The sequence below is a fragment of the Aristolochia californica genome, unplaced genomic scaffold (genome assembly GCF_029961685.1).
Source record: "Aristolochia californica isolate CCGP_79_NKW_82.1479 unplaced genomic scaffold, dmAriCali1.0.hap1 SCAF_13, whole genome shotgun sequence".
Taxonomy (NCBI): Eukaryota; Viridiplantae; Streptophyta; class Magnoliopsida; order Piperales; family Aristolochiaceae; genus Aristolochia; species Aristolochia californica.
In genome coordinates, this window is record NW_027181804.1 from 1,787,845 (window position 1) to 1,802,211 (window position 14,367).

At 37.7% G+C, this 14,367-nt stretch overlaps 3 protein-coding genes across 4 annotated transcripts; 1 reads left to right on the forward strand and 2 right to left on the reverse strand.

The window, feature by feature from the left end:
• The first annotated feature begins 3,883 nt into the window (after positions 1 to 3,883).
• Positions 3,884 to 5,893, forward strand: LOC137949042 (uncharacterized). Of its 2 annotated transcripts, XM_068795301.1 has the most exons (7): positions 3,884 to 3,988; positions 4,131 to 4,253; positions 4,370 to 4,516; positions 4,894 to 4,977; positions 5,097 to 5,222; positions 5,323 to 5,421; positions 5,542 to 5,893. In XM_068795301.1, the coding sequence occupies exons 2-7, from the start codon at positions 4,133 to 4,135 to the stop codon at positions 5,616 to 5,618; spliced, it is 654 nt and encodes a 217-aa protein (XP_068651402.1). In that variant the 5' UTR covers positions 3,884 to 3,988; positions 4,131 to 4,132; the 3' UTR covers positions 5,619 to 5,893. The 2 variants fall into 2 exon arrangements, with proteins under 2 accessions (XP_068651402.1, XP_068651401.1); XM_068795300.1 differs by having other exon boundaries at positions 3,884 to 4,253.
• An 864-nt stretch (positions 5,894 to 6,757) lies between these two features.
• LOC137948177 (probable ribose-5-phosphate isomerase 3, chloroplastic) lies at positions 6,758 to 7,944 on the reverse strand. The gene has a single exon (XM_068794160.1). The coding sequence runs from the start codon at positions 7,838 to 7,840 to the stop codon at positions 7,001 to 7,003; it is 840 nt and encodes a 279-aa protein (XP_068650261.1). The 5' UTR covers positions 7,841 to 7,944; the 3' UTR covers positions 6,758 to 7,000.
• Positions 7,945 to 8,286: 342 nt separating this feature from the next.
• LOC137948814 (uncharacterized) lies at positions 8,287 to 13,949 on the reverse strand. The gene is made up of 6 exons (XM_068794990.1): positions 13,758 to 13,949; positions 12,747 to 13,268; positions 11,015 to 11,325; positions 10,865 to 10,921; positions 9,547 to 9,965; positions 8,287 to 8,898 (listed from the first exon to the last, which is right to left on the reverse strand). The coding sequence occupies exons 2-6, from the start codon at positions 13,148 to 13,150 to the stop codon at positions 8,533 to 8,535; spliced, it is 1,557 nt and encodes a 518-aa protein (XP_068651091.1). The 5' UTR covers positions 13,151 to 13,268; positions 13,758 to 13,949; the 3' UTR covers positions 8,287 to 8,532.
• Between the last annotated feature and the right edge of the window lie 418 nt (positions 13,950 to 14,367).

Sequence of the window (14,367 nt, forward strand, 5' to 3'; positions counted from 1 at the left end):
AGCACGAATAACTGGATCAGCCATTTCGATTTCGATTTTTGAACGGACTGTCGTCGTTCTAGATCTGCCCAGTACACCAGGGCGAAACAGCATCCAATTTTTTAGTTCAAGAGTTTTTTAAAGCTATTTCATCATGAGGATACCATATGAAATCCTTCATTATTATTTTTCTCCTGCCGTGACTAGCGTTCCGATTTTTCGGTGTATGCGTGTATCGGCTGTGAACTTTGACGTTTTTGTTGACTCCTGACAGGCGTCTTCTGCTTCTCGGAAATTTCTTCCCGTAGACAATCTTCTGTCAGGATATTTTAAGTTCTAATCCTGCAGCCATAACCGCTAGCTGATAAACGGAGTTCATTTGTTTCTGTATTAATTCCAAAGAAAATTCCGAGAAATTATTGTTTTTTTTACTCTGTTCTTAGTATGTTAATTGCTAGATTGTGGTAATTCAAATCGAAAACCTGAAGGGGGATTTACTAATGACAGGCCAAATGACAAAAAGAATGAGAGGATAGAAAGCAGGAGCCCAGATTCCTCCACAAGGAGCTCAAATGAAAATCACGCCGGTATGTTCAAGGAGGTGAAATGGCAGGTGCCTACGAGGAAATCCCAGAAAGAAGAATGCTCGATTTGCTTGGACGAGTTCAAGGCCCAGCAAGCAGTGATGAATCTCCCCTGTTCGCATAGATACCACTCCAATTGTCTTCTCCCCTGGCTTTCCATCCATTCCCTTTGTCCATACTGTAGAACCACCATCCAGTGTTAATGCTTCTCTTTGCTTGCTTCTGTGTATACTTATTTATGGTTGAATTGTACTATTCTTCGTTTTAAGTGGATTGAAACTGAGGTATGCAGGGTGAAAGAAGAGGAACTGAAGGTGGCAATGAGGGAGAGGAAAACTAAAGAAATAGTAAGTTCTAGAGCTAGGCTAGCATTAACTTTGGTCCTTGTATTTAAGGGTGGCACAAGCCAAACCGGCTCATAAATCTTTAAAGTTTGGCTCGAAAAAAGTTTCACTCAGTTTAATTTTTACTTGAATTCGGCTTGAGCTCAAACTAAACTCTTTAAGTATAACAAGCCAAACTCAGTTTGTTAGCTTGTGAGTCGATTTGTTAGCATATATTTTTATAAAAATACCTCTTATTCTCGTCAATTCCCTCTTTAGTTGGTTGATAGTTGTTTTTATTTACCTCAAACTTTAAAGATGATCAATCGTTTTAATATATTCAGATTTAGCCAAACTCGATATAAAGTTCGTTAAGTATAACAAGCCAAATTTGGCTTGTTAGCTCATGAGTCGACTCAGTAACCTATATTTTTGTATGAAAGTATCCGTTACTCTAATTGCTTTTGTCAATTCCCTCTTTAGTTGGTTGATAGTTTTTATTTACTTCAAACCTCAAAGACAATCAATCATTCAAGCCTTTTGGGTCCTTCAACATCTAATATTGTTGTTTACCAATGAAATAAATATTATTGATGGAGGTATTTGCTCTTTCTTTTAGGTCTATTAAGTTGATTGTTATACTTTAGTATGCTCTATTACAAAGCTTTAGACTCCTTTGTGATACGTTGGAGTTATATGGTACCAACGTCCTCACAATATTTTATTTAATTTTTTTATTTTTAAATATAGGTTGGAGCTCGGGTTCGAACTTAACTAAAATTTTTGGGTTCGAGACTGAGCTCGAGTTCGAAGTATTCATATTAAACCAAACTCGAATACATGCAGGTTCGAGCTTGGCTCGGCTCAATGCCACTCCTACTTGCATTGCCACCAAATTAGATGCCATTTATTGTTCTTATTTATCATTTGATTGTTGGGTAATCACCAATTACCTACACAGAGCACGTCTCTTATTATTAAATTTGTTTAATTAATGCCGGTAGGTCTTCTTTCAATTTATGCACATATCACCTACCTCCACTCAATTGAATTGGTTCCTTGCAGGCACGTTGCCTAATGCACATATCAATCATCTTCCATGAATTTGGTCCCCAAATGATAATTGCCCAAAAAGAGGGAAGTTCCTCATAGTTTATAAATTCTTGTCACTTCAAATTGCTCCCATTTTCCCTTAAACTTTAGTGTCATTTGATCAAGTTTGAGTAACATTGAACAACTGGGCTAGCTTCTAAATGTGAATTACAGAGACCTTTCAACCCCTTCCCTAAACAAAAGTTCATTGATAGTGCTTCTCCTTCTACCCCAAATCCTTGTTCTGATTTTTTTTACTAAGAAATTATTAGTTTTACATAAGAATGATAACAAAAAAATAAATAACCTTTATGTGAGTTTTACATTTTCAGGAAGAAGCATGTACATTTCAATGCCCACATGTGTAGCTTTATGACCTTTCTCATACTTTAGGATTAATTAAACTTCCAAGTTTCAAAGAAGAAATTTCCTCATGAAGTCTTGCCCTTCATTCATTAATCAATGGGTCACTTCCATCCACACATCTAGAAGTAAATTAGTTGTACATTAAGCATTAAATGGTGTGAATTGGTCCTTTTATGTAACATTAATGTGGAGTTAAGCTCATAATACTTAGACATAAGCTTCTATAGGTTGTAGATATACAAGGATCACATCGTATTAGTTTGTGTCAATCTAAAAATCATTTTAATTTTAATTTTTTTGAATAATTTATATTTTTTGTCACTGCTTCACTCACGACTTGTACAAGAAAACCCTAAAGTCAAAATAACGCAAAAAATAATTATTGAGGTGTTATAACTTTCAAACTGCGTATCAAGAGACAAGGATTGTTTAATAAGTGAACCCCACTTAATCAAATGAATATGATTAATAGTGACATTGTTATAGTTGAGATGAATGGGTCAAAAAAATCGAAGTTTATGCATTTCTTTCATGTGGCGTGGTCGGTCCTCCACATAAACTAATAATAAATAATTAATCGTGATAAGTATTAAGCAAAGTTTAGAGTAATTTATTAACTACAATATATTTCTCTTAATCATTTATTTTAACAAATGTTTTTTTATTGAAGTACTTGAACTACAGTTTTATAGGTGTAAATGTGTGAAATATTTATGAGTTTCATGGATGTTTCTTTAAGCTTTTTAATTTTTTTTTTTAAATAAAATTTTATAAAAAATAAAATAAAATATGGACAAACCCATTATCCACCTTACAAAAATAAACAATAAAAATTGTAGCTTAAATAGATTGAAATGGATTGAAAGAATAAAAAAGAGCATAAAAGCTAATTAGAGCTTAATGGTGTTTTAAAAGAAGTGTTTAACTACACTAATTGAGTAATATTTTCCAATTATTAAGATTTGGATCACTTCGAAGAAGGAGAAATTATACTCAAGTATGAAATGTGTGAATTGCGATATAATTGGTTCAGGAACTTTCCCTACTAGCGAATGCTTCGAGATTAGATCACAAACTAAAAATTTTTAAGTTAATTTAAAAACTCTCTCTATGAAATTATAATCTTGTAAAATACCCTTTGATTATAGTTATATATGTCATGGTTTTTTTCCTTCTATTCTAATCTGAGTCTCTATCCAATTAGCACTAGTTAATGATGTTTAAGATTAGTAATTCATTTTTCCCTGAGTGAAATGGGTAGAAGCATTTTCGTTTTTCCCGTTGGTTCCTGCCGTCTAAGATTTGCATTCGTCAGGCTCTCTCTGTGTGAATTCTTTATTACAGAATCATGACTTGATGGTCCTGGTTCTGATCTGGTTTTCTCGAGAAAGCCGCGTGGCGATCCTTCAAAGCCAATCGAAAACGAAGCTTTTTTCTTCCTTTGATTTTCAGCCTGACCGACGGCGAGGAGACCTCGAAACAACGTAACCTCTGCGGCAATCTGGGAAAGAAAATAAAACAGAAGAAGAAGCAGAAAGAAAGAAAAATGGCCGTCATCGCTTTCACTTGATCCGATATTGAACTTATCAACTCACCCCCAACGACCCGCTTTAAAGTCTCAGAAAAAATAATCTTCGAGAAGAGGTGTTTTTTCAAACTCTTCTCCTTCCTCGCGTTTCTCTCCTGTCTCCCCAGTCACCCTTTTAAATACACGCTCCCCCTCTCAATCTCTCTCAACAGACAGAACACCCATCTTCTCTCACTTTTTTCATTTCTCTCTCAACAGACATGGGTTCGTCGTCTTTTGCTTGTGTCGTGACACTGTCGTCTGTGATGATCTTGCTGTTTCTTCAGCAACCCATATCCGCATCCTTCGACGATTTAGCACCTATCTTACCTCCTCGCTTCAGTAAGCCAGATTCTTCCATCTATGCCTATTTTAACTACTTCTGTTTGATGGGTTACAAACGGTTTTCTCTTCTCCGTGCTTTTACTGAACTTAATCTCTTCTTCTCTGTTTTGAAGATGCATGCCATGGGATTGAGTGCGGGAAAGGGACCTGCAGGGAATCTTCGAACCGTACGACCCCGTTTGTCTGCGAGTGCGATCGAGGGTGGAAACGGCTACACACGGATGATGATTTTCCCTTTCTTCCCTGCGTCGTGCCCGACTGTAAGTCTCTCCTCTTCCCTGCTCCCCTCTCTCACAGGTGAAAGCTCCTGGTATTGGTGGTGATGATATGGGTTTTATGGTCATTTAAGTTCAGTTTCATGCAGTCAAATTACTCACAAAAGTCCACATATGACATTCATCAGTCTCTCCTCTATCGATTGATGGTTATTGCACGGATTTGAAGAATTGAATTCAATTATCCGTGAATTGAATTAAAGATATCCTGAAACAAGAAAAAAAATTAGTCTGATTCATGGAATCGTGAATTCACGGATTTCCAAGAATATGAAAGAACCAGATGAAAAAAGCGCGTGTTTGGAGCTTTTTTTTTTATATATCTATATTGTTTTGTATTGATTTTGGCGTGGTTGTTTCAGGTGATTTTGACTTGTCATGCACAAATTCAAGCAGTCCAGCTCCATCAGTCCCAGAGCATCCTACCAACCATTCTGTCTTCGATCGTAATCTTCTTCTCCAACACCAAGAATCATTCACCATCATAAACATGAAATTTCTATATTTTTCTCCGCAAAACCCAGATTCTGAACAGCAGAACTCTTTTTTCCTTGGGAATTTGCAGCTTGTGACTGGGCTTACTGTGGACAAGGATCGTGCATGAAGACAGCCGAGTTCAATCACAAGTGCGACTGCAAAGAGGGATATGGAAACCTGCTCAATATCACCTTCTTCCCCTGCTTCAGTGAATGTAAGAAGAGAACTCTGCTATTGGACTTTGCAAACAAAGCATATCAGCCTTTGAATGTTCTCATAAAAGACTAAGATGGTATACTTGAATCAACTTACAGGTGCTCTGGAAGGAGAATGCAAGAACATGGGTATTGGATTATCAAATCGATCATCAGCATCTACAACGCCAAATTTATCCGAATCATCACAAAACTTTGGTGAGAGGATTAGCACAATCTTAATTTGTTGAACACAGTTACAATCAAGAGGGAAAATCAAGTTTGCAATCAGTAGAATTTGGGGAATAACTTCGATTTTTTCTTGTTTCATTCTTTCAGCTAGCTCAAAGGTTCCAGGGAATCTGCTCTGGACAACGATCTTGATGACTTCCATGGCCATAGCTTCGTGGTTATAGAAACACGAAGAGTTGAAAGACAGACACCCTTGGTGATAGCTGTCGTATTCACAGAGTGATTGCATGATGATATTCTTCACCATTTTTCTTCATTACTATTTATTTTGTTAGAACTACTCTGTTGGATGGATAGAGAAGGCCCCCGTTGTTTTCTCTCATTTTCAAGCACAGGGGGTTCCTTGTTTGACAGGAGCATGTATATTATGTAATAAAGCAGTGGCTTGCCTGCTCCTTTTATTTAGTCCTTTTTTCTTATCTGGAGCTGATCTCTTCAGTCAAACCATAAGAAGCAATTGATGAATTACTTCGAATTAATTCAGAGAATATAAGAAAATGATACACATGTCATGGAGATTAAAAATCAAAACGGAGGATCAAAACATGTTTTGGAATGCAAATGCCAGACAAGGAGTAAGACCACTTGCAGATGAAGGTCAAGTGCAAGCAGGGTCAAGTTTCATCTCTTTTTCATATTAGGACCTGCTTGTAGCTTTCTGTCCAGGAAATATACTTCCAATGGAGAAGGGAACACGTTGATGTCTTACAGGAAGTAGTATATCAGAAGACGGGAAAATTAAATCCATATATGACATATACAGAGGGTAGAATACTGCCCTGGTGCATTAAAAGTTCTGGGTTTTCTCCCTCCTTTAGAAGGGAAGGACATGGAAGAAAGGATCATCAACCTTAAGACAGAATCTGATGCTTATATTTGCAATCAAAGGATTGTCCCACCCAGTTAACAGACAGACTCTTTTCACCAACTAAATCAGTTTCCCTTTCGATTTGGATTATAGCAATCTGTTTCACAAAAGATACAGAGACTTGTTTTGCTAAAACTTGGGGTTGAAGGATCAGTATTGCTCCTTGATTGTGAAACAGATTTCAAGCTTTCTGTTTTAAAACAAATCTGGAAGTATAAATCCAGTGAAAACCTTGTAAGTCATAACGAAGAAAGCTTCAGTCAGCTAAAAAATATTCAGGTGAAGACTCGGATGTCTAATTCACATAGATACTGCACAAAGGGAAAACAGCAATTACTGGAAGTTAATCGTTCTCTAAATAAAGATCGAAAGGCATAGAAGAAAGACCCTCCATTTCGAAAAGAGAGTTTCAGTGCTACGATTCGACGGCAAAACTTGAAACAAAAAAGTGAAAACTCGCGACCTCATCTGCAATAAAGGCTACATTTTCATTGAAATACAACAAATCATCCTCCTTTATTCCCCACATCCAGTTTGTCAACAAAAAGGGTCAGAAAACCCAGAAAAACTAGGAAAAAAAATACAGAGAAATACCAAGGACCCATTTCAGTTCAGTTGAGTAAAAGTGAAGCAAAAGAAAGTAGTAATAATGAAACCATTTAGACTCTACCTCTCCTTTCACTTCGTCTGTACAGTCACTCCTTCCTTCCCGGCAATTATAACGGCAGTGGCCATATCAAGGAAAAGCCCATGTTCCACCACTCCTTCAAGTGCAGAAATCTCCTTTCCGGCAGCTGTAGCATCCTTAATCGGCGTCTTGAAGTACAAATCCACAATGTAGTTCGAGTTATCCGTCACATATGGTTTGCCATCTGAATCCACCCTGAGCTTGGCGTCGCACCCTTCTTCCGTGAACAGCTCCTGAAGCCTCGTCAAATTATACTTCCAACAGAACTGAACCACCTCCACAGGCATGGCCAAGCCGCTGCCTCCCAGACCCTCCACAAGCTTCGTCTCGTCGACCACGACCACGAATTTGCCCGACGCCGCCTCCACCATTTTTTCACGGAGAAGCGCCCCACCCCGCCCTTTGACCAAATTGAGAAAAGGGTCCACTTCGTCTGCGCCGTCAATGGCAAGATCGATGTTGGGGTGAGAATCGAGAACGGAGAGGGGAATGCCGAGAGACGCGGCTTGCTCCTGCGTGCGCTTGGAGGTGGGTACTCCAACGATATCACTGAGTTGACCGGACTTGAGCAGCTGACCAATTTTATCGACGACGAAAGCGGCAGTGGAGCCGGTGCCAAGGCCAAGGACCATACCGCTCTTGACGTAGTCGACGGCCTTATCGGCGGCGATTTTCTTGAGGTCGTCTTGAGTGAGGACGGGGGCGGAAAAGGCCCTGATGGACATAGGGGTGGGCATTCGGAGACGGGAGGAGGATCGGAGAGAGAGGGAGGATTTGAGGGAGGGAGGAGAGAGAAGGGATAAGGAGGTTGCCGCTGCTGCAGCCGCCATAGCGATTGGTGGTGGTGGTGGAGATGGGGTTCGGAAGGAGACGAAAAAAGGGGGGTTTTATGGGAATGGGAAGTCTGGGATTTCTCTGTGCTTTATATACATGAAGATATGATCTCTCTCATCTTTGGCTTGTGGTGCCAACTGCCATTGGCCTCTTCTCTCATTGTGCCCGCGTAGGTTCTGTTTCGAAAGTCACCGGTTAGCGTGGGACACACCCTTTCTCTTTCTTTCATCAGTGAATTCAGAAGGTCTCATTGCAGCTCGTCCCAGTGTTTCAGGTTTGGTGAGAAAGGAAAGACCAGCCATTAGCTACCAGCCATGCTTAGTGTTCATGTCGTGGCCAAGCATGATTATGAGCTTTTAATTTTTAGATAAAAATGAATCTTACTCGAAGTGTTCATTCTTTTCAAAAAAAATAATAATTCACAAACATTTTCACTGTACAAGACCATTTATGATCAGATGAGAAGAAAAATCTTAACTTCAAGCAATTACTAGGAAAACATATAGATAAAACCATCTATGACTACACAAAAAAATAACATTCCTGGGCTGTAAAATGCTCTCTTCCTAACTGATACAGACGAGGTTTACTAATTGCAAGAAATAGGTAGCTGGAGGCTGTAAGAACCTTGCACTTGTACTGCCTATACAAAATATTAGTCCTATTTACAGAACCTGTATTGTCTAAATCACTTGGCATCTGGCAATTTAGACCTTCGCTTGTAAACTTTCCCGCGACTCCACCGTCCTGAACCAGGTCTACGCCTCACCCGCCTCTTTCTCTTATTCTTAGGAATAGAAATCTCAGGTGATAGACCAATTCTCAGAACCGATTTCAATCTTCTCCTTTTCGGAGTAATACCTGTTTCGGGTTCTTCAACAGCTGCAAGCTCTGACACAGTGACTACATCTCGCTCTAAAACATTGACCACGGCTTTCTCTTCTTCATATTGTTTGACAGGTTCTTGTTTTCTCTCAATGGACTGTGCAACCTTCTCAAAATTCTTCGACTCTTCCTTCATTGCTTGATTATTTATCAGAATGTCATCACCAACCTGCAGCCAGTACAGAAAACCATCAACCACCATTAAGCTTTTCATCTTCAAATTTTCACATAAGAACAAGAAGGAAGGGTGTTGGTCAGTAAAAATTTTCAGCATATTATTTTTTTTTCCAAGAAAATGTTATCACACAGATCTTCGAATTTCCAAAGTAAAGACTGGAAGCAGTGGACACCTAAACCATTAAAGGAGAACATCTTTGCTCCACAGAACAAGACAATATGGGACTTTGCAGCCTGCCAAAGATCTGACAAGGATAAAAATGTATATGAATCTCAAGCACAGTAGCAGTAAAAGCGCATGAGCACCAAAATCAGGCCAAAAGTTCTAATTCTTCCAGCAAAGTGAAGAAGTGGTAGAACGACCATTCTGATAATTTTGACTTTGTGATATACAGTATATACATTATATATTGCATTCCGTACTTAAACCAGTAACCAAAGACCAGTCTTCCTACATTTCAACACATGACAAGTACAACTACTTTTTTTAAAAGGTTAACTTACTGAAGCTTTTATACCATTATAACATAGGTACTGATAGACCTTCTACTCAAACTGTGTTTCACAGTTTTTCAGGGTTCTATCAGTTTCGTATTTTTCACTTAAAATAGAAAGCACCAACAGAAAGTAACGAGCTTACATTTTCAGTAAAATCTCCTTTCTGGGGCTGATCAAGAGATCTACCAACAGCAGATAAAAGACCAACCGTGCTTTCAATTACATCTGGAAGAGGAGTGACAGCTCTAGAACTTGAAATTGCACTTTCAGGACCAACGAGGCCTTCCTTTTGACCTCCATTAGTAGCAGCAATACTAAGGCTCAATGCCGAGCGATGTGGAAGTTCACTGTGTAGAAAGTTGCTCAAATTCTCCGCTGAAGAGGATAGTCCACCATTTTTGCCAATCACATTGTCAAGTTGAGATTTCAGCTTCTCAACACGAGATTGAAGGAGCTCAATGTTCCAAAGGCTTAGCTCCAAAGAAGAATCATCCTCTCCAGTCAGACGCAGGGGCCAGTCAGAGTAAATCCCAAAGACATCACAAGTCTTCTTGTTCAGATCTGCCAGAGTCACAAAAAATAAATAAATAAATAATAAGAAATCAAAACTAAAACAAGGTCTTCATACATTCAATTCAAAACTGAACATGGAGACACCAATATTTTCAAAGAGCTATCTCTAGATGATCTAGGTGGTTTACCAAAATCCCAAAGCGTTAACATTGGACACTTGGCCATCTTTAGTCAAGTCCATAATTTTAATTAGAATTTCATACTGTAGGTTTTAGAGTTAATTGAGGTTTGGTGTCCCTTAAACGAGGTTGAGATCACATACTTGTTGAACAAATGACTTAAGAAAAAGAAAGTAAGCTACCATAGTAGGGCAATAAAAAGTTCCTACAAAAGGATAGGATCATGTTAGACAGAGTGATGAATGGTGTATGTTCCCCGCAGCGTGGGAAAATGGGCAACAAAACATTACTGTAAGGGAGTAATAGAGAGAGAGGTACACAAAATTTAAGGAGTCAATGTTACATTTGTCTACTAAAAAAATGGAGACTCAATTAAAGCCAGTATAAGTAGTTGTTAAATTTTTTTTATTTTTCCAATTTTGATTCAAGTTAATTACATTCTTATCTAAAGATTTTTGGAAAAAAAGAAAGAAAGAAGAAGAAGAAGAAGAACAGGAGGAAGCTGCAGAGAGGTTTTACTGAAAAAAACAAAAGTAGGCACCTATTAGTTGGATTTATCTTTGAGGAAACCTATTAGTAACCTGTGATTTTTGTACATTCCAAACTTTAATTCGTATTAAAATTGTTTGGATTGGTAGTTGCTTTACAATGATGTTGGCCTCCACCAACAGTGAAAAACATTTCCTGTGCATGTACAAAAAGTTATTCACGTAGATTACCTTTTCATGGAAAACAAAAGAAACAAAGGCCTAAAGCACAATGCTATACCTTGATTACCACAATCATCATCATTGGTCCCACCTTCAGCTTGATGCCTCTTATTTTCTACAAATTATCAACAGAATGACAAATTTTGCATTATTCCCAAAAAGAAAAAAAATCACAAAGAAACCTAGGAGCAAAAACTAGGCACAATACCATAGTAAGCAAATAAACTATGGCGTGACATGTATGATGGGATATCGACTGTTTCTTCCATTCTTTTCCTTTTTCTCCTCTTCATGACTTGTTTCCTCTCACTTGGTTCAGAAAAAGGCATTGACCTAGCAACAGGACTCACAGAGGCAAGTTGCCCTATCCTCAATTGCTTTTCATTAGCATATGCTAAAAGCTCTAGGTCATACTTTGATGCCTGCAACTGAAGTTCCTTTACTCGAAGTTCAATCCACTTGCACCTCCACATCAAGGGACGAATAAACCGTCTCCATTGGGCTGTCAACCTTTTCTTCCTATAATGTAATGAACACAAGATCAAGAATTCAAGTATTTCAAACCCTTAAAGACTTTATAAATCATTCATTGGCCAACAACTGTGACAATCAGAAAATAACATTATGGCGATTTTGTATGGTAAGGTATAACTTAGTATTAATAATAGACCAAATTAACCCAACCGAAGCAAGTCACATTCTGTTTTATAAAAGATTTTTTTTTTTTGAGAAAGTGATACTGTTTATAAAGTATATAACCCAATAGATAATTCACTGAATGAACAAATTCAATATAACAAAGAAATTAAGTTAGAAACTTGATTTCATTTTGCATATAGCCATATGGTGAATAGGATGCCCTATTCTTTTTGCATATAGTCATCAATTAAAGTTGATGACGAGATCAAAGGATGCCTTATAATACATTTTGTCCCCATTCTAAGCTCCAAATTAATGGTTTCCAGGTCAAGCCTCAGCCTTTCCTGTTGGAATAGGAAGGAAATCTCTAAATACAAAAGAAAAACATGACAGCTCATTATGATACCAATTTAAATTAATTTTTGGAGCCCAGTTGCTCCTCATCTGATCTCTACTTCATTCCTTTGATGTTTCAAGCAGGAGTTTTTAATCCAAGTTTGGTGTACACTAACCTATTCTTTATAAACAACCAAGTCACTAAAAAAAAATACTTGCTTACTCTCGAGAGAATCAGTTAAACACAACTTTTTTACTTCTGCAGCCACAAAATGATACTTGAACAAAAATCTCTCCAGAAAATTCCTCTACCATTTCATTCATTTACTTTTTTTACAAGGTAGTTGGCAATTCTTAACTGAGAATCAGTAAAAGAATAGGACATGATAGAGGAAAAATAAGAGGGATCTTTTTTGTTTTGAAAATTACAATTTTATTAAGCAGCCCAAAGGAAAGAAGAAAAATACAAGAGCCCACGAAGGGGAGAAGAAAAAGAATAGAGATCTTTCAGAAAAAATTAAAAGTAACAGGAGAGTCTTGAGGCCCAGTACATCATGCTCTGCACACAAATAAGAAGTGTTTTTCTGCTCCCCAAAGAAACATTGGGCATGGGAGAAGGTGTCTCCCTGACAGTCTCCTCAAGCAACACATGTTTCTGATGACTGCTTATCACAAAAGCCCGAAGCTAGCTCAAGGACTGGAAATCTAACACGAAAGAACGTTTGCTGAAATTTCTGACTTGCATTGGAGACCCACCAACTCTTTGACATCACTTATGCATGTTGTAGTCCTTGTCTAAACTAGGTAAATACTTGAATTTATATCATAGACATCGTAATTCATGTTAGTAGTTAAATACTTAAAAAATTATGTCATAGACATCCTAAGTTCATGTTAGCAGCAACAAAAATAACAATAAAAATAACTAATACCGGCAGTAGAAAACTTAAAAGATAGATGTATACTTTGTTGGTAAAAACCTCCTAAATCCATCAAAAACTGCTGAAGATTCTTTTTCAGAATTGAAGTGAGACTCGACTTCAACATCACTGGAGGCAAAACCATTTTCTGATCCAGATACACTGCCACTGAAAGAACTTGAATATTCGGTGGCCTCAGGATCTTCCTCCTGGAATATTTCGCTAGCTGTATCTCTACAATCGGTAACATCAACCTCTGAATCACCTACGTCTTCTACTTCATGCTCATCGAGTGCTCTTTCTATTTCAAATGAGTTATCCTCACAATTATTTGTACACCTCAAATTCTTATCATCTTTGACCTCGGAAATGTTCTCATTTTCTCCTTGCGAAAGAGAGTTTTCAGCTGTTTCAGCATCTTCACCATTCAATGCCTGGCTAGAAGCCATGCTGCCAGTTACACTCACGGCAGATTTCAACTAATTTTCACGCTAGCTACATTCACCTTCCGTCAATCTCGAAAATGATGACGTGTTTCCACCACGCATCCAAAGTTTCACAATCTACCTATAAGGAGAAAAGCAAACATGCGTGAGAAAGAGAAACACAACTCTGTAATTCGACGTTGCTGGACATCAATTCGTTTTTCCAACTAATATTCCTGACGGATACAAATTTAACCACCAACTGAGAACTCTGTAATTTGATGTTGCGGGACATCAATTCTTTTTCCAATAAACATTCTTGATGCATACAAATTTATCCACCAACTTGGAATAGATTATATTATGATGAAACTTTCGCTAAATAGAGAGATGAAAAAATAACATTTTCAATAAGAAATTAGCAATTCCCACGCCAAAACGCCACTCATTCCACGAGAGGCTAACTTCGTCCCATTTAAACAAAAACGAAATTCTTCATTCTCCATTTTTTGTCTATTCACTATTTCTTCTCTCGTTTCTATTTAATTTTGCTTCGGTCCATCGTAACAACATACTTCCTTTAAATAACTTCAACTGATTTAGGGAAACTAACGACTGAGAGGATACTTACAGACATCTGAAATTAAGTTCACACAAACCAGAATTTGCACCGGTATCAGAGATAATATCAGACGTCGCAGCCATTTCCGCAACACGAATCACAATTCTCCGGAAAACAGATCAAAATTGCAGAAACCTAGCCCACCATCGAACGTTTACTTCGTTTCAGAGTCATGGTCGACGAAAGAAATGCTCTTTTTCGTCCAACTAGTCTGACAGCATAACTGGTCTGAGAGAGAGGGAGGAGGCAAGCATTTTGGGTTCGGGTCTTCCCGATATTTGTGGGCCCCACTACGGATTACTCTAGGAGTAAACCGACATGGGTCCGGTTCATGCTTGAATCTTTATCCACCAGAACAAGAGAAAAAACACTAACCCGGTGGCTGACACGTTATTGATACATTTATGTAACAATTATTTTTAATTTGATTTTATGGGCTAAATATAATAATCCTTTAAAAATATTTAAAATTAAAATTTAACTTAATTGATTAAAATTAAATCCAAATCCCACCCAATAATAAACGTATAGGTTTAATAATTAAGATAATGGCCATTATCTCTTATTTATAAAAAAATATAAATTATTTATCAATAATTAGTTTTTCTATAATCTCACA